Source organism: Hylobates moloch, unplaced genomic scaffold (genome assembly GCF_009828535.3).
Source record: "Hylobates moloch isolate HMO894 unplaced genomic scaffold, HMol_V3 SCAFFOLD_4, whole genome shotgun sequence".
NCBI classification, from domain to species: Eukaryota; Metazoa; Chordata; class Mammalia; order Primates; family Hylobatidae; genus Hylobates; species Hylobates moloch.
In genome coordinates, this window is record NW_026652279.1 from 63,382,798 (window position 1) to 63,386,565 (window position 3,768).

Sequence of the window (3,768 nt, forward strand, 5' to 3'; positions counted from 1 at the left end):
AGAGTCTTGCAAAACAGACAGGTGAGTTGTTTCAGGTTGGGGACCTGGGTGATATAAATAGGAATGTAGATGAATTATATAAATAGGAATATAGATGAAATTTTAGTGTTGAAAGAGGAAGAGTAGGGGTGACCTGAAGATGGATCACTCATAATACAGCAAGAGGATGTAGTGTGAGGAAAACTAAAATTTAAGGACTTTTGGGTCACAAAACATCCATACTCTTGCTTATTTTCACACCTTTCCCAGCCACCTACTGGACACGATGAGATCATATCATTTTAGTATTATTTGATCTTTGGTAATATGCATTTAAGGCCACTTTATCCATAACAAATGCTAATAATTATGGAAATATTACTGATCTCCTTTTCTTATTGTTTTCATTTTTTTAATGCTAGAAAAATTGATACCATTTACTTTCTATTCTGGCATTTTTCTTCTCTACATCCACGCGAACTTAATTTTTAGATTATCTGTTAGCTTTCTGAATTCGTTAGCAATGTGAATCTTTTCATGTTTTCCAGTTTCATACAAATACAACTGTAAAAGGCCTCTGAAGGCATCGTAAGTAAAGAGAGGCAAGTTGCCTCTTCTTATTACTCATAGAAATGAATAGAGATAAAAGTACCTCTTAGAGTTTGGCCTTGCCTTGACAGTTTTAACTCACTTCTCATTTTATGATTGCATTTCCCATTCTATTTATTGCTTCAAGTGATATACGAGTTAAATTCTTATAAGAAGTGAAGTTCGCCAATTCCAATAATCTAGAGTAAAAGACCTTTTGAGGGACAGCTGATTCCTGAGATCTTTATTGGCTCAACCAAACACAAATCTGCCACCACAATCCAGTTAAATGTGATGTTTTCAGACTATACAATTCTGTCAGCTGTATTATATTTCCTACTCAAATACTTTTGAGAGGAACTACAGTGCTTTAACACTTAAGGCATTTATAAAGCCACCTGAAGAGTATTTAAACCTATAAATGTTTTCATTTGTTTTCTGCTTTAATTATCTAATATGACATGAACACCAGGTTAAAATTCCTTGGATGCTTTTGAATAACATATATAAATATTTCAAGGAGTTTATTAGGTATAAAACCTTAAGTCATTAAAATGCTAAAACAATTATAATTACAATAACTTTGAACACTTAACAAAACACTTTATCTAACTGCAAAATTCTTTTTACTGAAAATGAGAGATATTACTATGAGATCTAAACATTTCTTTTTACCATTTTTGTGAATGAATCTATTACTTGCTTATTTCTCAGACTGTAGATAATGGGATTTAGCAAAGGAATTACGATTGTATAAAATAGAGAGTCTATCATATCTTGGTCATCTGCTTGTGGAGATGCAGGGCTCACATACATGAAGAGAAGTGGGCCATAATATAAAGAGACAGATAAGAGATGGGCTCCACAGGTGGAAAAGGCTTTCCTTACGCCTCTAAGAGACTTCTTTTTTAGGATTGTGAAAAGAGCAAATGTGTAAGAATTAAGAACTGTCACAATGGTGAATACCTGAATTGAGCCAGACAAAATAAAAACCATTAGAAAATTAATAGAAGGGTCAGTACAGGAAATCATAAACAGTGGTATAATATCACAGTAAAAATGATGTATTATGTTGGAATTGCAGAAGGTTAATCTGAATATAAGGACTTCATGAATTAAGGCATGGAGGAAGCCACCTAAAAATGAGAAGGCTAACAGCCGTATGCATAGTGAATTGTTCATAATCACGGGATATAGTAAAGGTTTGCATATGGCTACATAGCGATCATATGCCATTGTTGCCAAGAGAAAACATTCTGTAGTTCCACCAAATGCAAAGGAAAAAAATTGAATCATGCATTCAGAAAGAGATATCATCCCGTTTTTGGCCAAGAAATTAAACAACATTTTGGGAGTTACTGTGGAAGATATCCAAGCATCAGCAAAGGCTAAACTCCCAAGAAATAAGTACATGGGGATGTGAAGTTGTGGGTCATTCCAGATAAGAGCAATCAGACCAAGGTTCCACACAATAGTGATGAGATAGATCACCAAGAACACCAAGAACAGGGGCATTTTCCACTCTGGCTGATATGTAAGTCCTGTGAGAACAAACTCTGTCAACAATGTTGCATTATCCTGTTCCATGTCCTCGTTCAACATCCCTGAAATGAAACGCAGTAAATGTAAAACAGCATTCACTAAGACTTATAAAGCAAATAGTGGGGGAGGGAAGTTGATAGAAAAACATACTCTTATTACAATACCCTTTTAATTGTCTTTCATATTCCTGTAATAGATGGAAACTGTTTTGGGAAATAGAAGAAATCAAAATAAATGCAATTATTTTATTTCTAAAAGTGTGGTGAAATAATCTACTTTTAAAATGCAGATGATAGAAATGCATGTAATGTGTGTTAACTTAAGAAAATCACTATTTGTAAATTTAGAAAAGGAGAGAAGACTTACTTCTTATAAGGGGTTACAGCCTGCAAGGTGGCCATCAAGTAGGCTGGGAAGCATGCCCCTGGCCAAGACCAGAGACAGGCACATCAAAGGAGGAGGGCTTGAGGTAGGAGCTTTAGGCTAAATAAGTTAGCTAAATATACATATTCAACAGGTTACGGGAGGATCTATGAGTATTCGTGAAGGTGGTCTTGGCACATGCATATTGAACAAACATGTATGTAACATACAACCCATGTTCACATTGGAGTGGAGACTTAACATTTAAATGTGTTACAGTTAGGCCCTATACATCAAAAGGTCTTCTCAGGACATGAAGGCACATAAATGCACTGTCTCTGTAAACCAGCCAGAACCATGGTCGGTTTTCCTCTTATCTGGAGAAAGTTACTGACATCAGTCTCTTGTCCAATCAAAGCTGTAGTTATGTCTGGTAGCAGGGGTTCAGTTACTGAGCATCTGGTGCAGCTGCAAATTGTTTTAATCTTGCTTGTCTTGAGGCCAGTGCCTGTTTAGCTGCTAGAGAAAAAGAAAAACCTTGTGGCAGTTAGAACACAGTTTATTCTTTAAGTGTAGAGGTGCCTGACTTAAACCTTGCCTGGTGTGGCCTTAAGTTCTGTTTATAATTTGGAATCTTATTGTCACAAAGAATATGTTCTGTCAGTCTTATAATCTCTATCTTAACATTAATACCAGTCAATTGTCATGTCTAAACTGCAAAAGAGAGGAAGTATAACAAGGCACATCTGACTTCCCACCCTGTCATGGCTGGGAACTAAATTTTTACAGTTTTTCTGGAGACCTTTTGGCCAAGAGAGGGTTCGTTCTGTTGATGTTGGCTTTGGATTTTAAGTTTGCAAGTGCCTAGTCCATGTGTATTATAATCTTGCAAATAATGAGGATGAAGAAATAGATACTAAAGCATTCAGAAAGTAGTGTCACTAGGACTTAGTCACATATTTGATAGAAAAGTAGTATTCAGTGAAGGAAAAAGGAGTCACTTTGTGAGTAGGTAGATTGTCATTCAAAATAGAGACTGAGAACTCAGGGGCATTGACAAGTTTGCAGTGTGAGCATGCCTTGAACATGTAGGTGAGATGTTTAGTATTAGTAAAACAATTCTACTAGAGTGATAGAAATAATAACTTGGGAGTCATTGGAGTAGTTGAGGGCATAGTAATGGATGTCTTACTTATTGGAGAGTACATTAAGAAAAGAAAAGCATAGCACCAAAAATACTTGATAGTATAATGACCTAATTTCCTTTGGGTATATACCCAGCAATGGGATTGTTGG

General features: G+C 35.7%; 1 protein-coding gene across 1 annotated transcript; it reads right to left on the bottom strand.

The window, feature by feature from the left end:
• Positions 1-986: 986 nt before the first annotated feature.
• Positions 987-2,552, bottom strand: LOC116466348 (olfactory receptor 5H2). Its single transcript, XM_032149142.2, has one exon. The coding sequence runs from the start codon at positions 2,167-2,169 to the stop codon at positions 1,225-1,227; it is 945 nt and encodes a 314-aa protein (XP_032005033.1). The 5' UTR covers positions 2,170-2,552; the 3' UTR covers positions 987-1,224.
• Between the last annotated feature and the right edge of the window lie 1,216 nt (positions 2,553-3,768).

What these genes read in the sequence shown, in the direction of transcription:
- LOC116466348 (XM_032149142.2), bottom strand. Translation starts at nt 2,169, where the DNA reads ATGTTGAACGAGGACATGGAACAGGATAATGCAACATTGTTGACAGAG.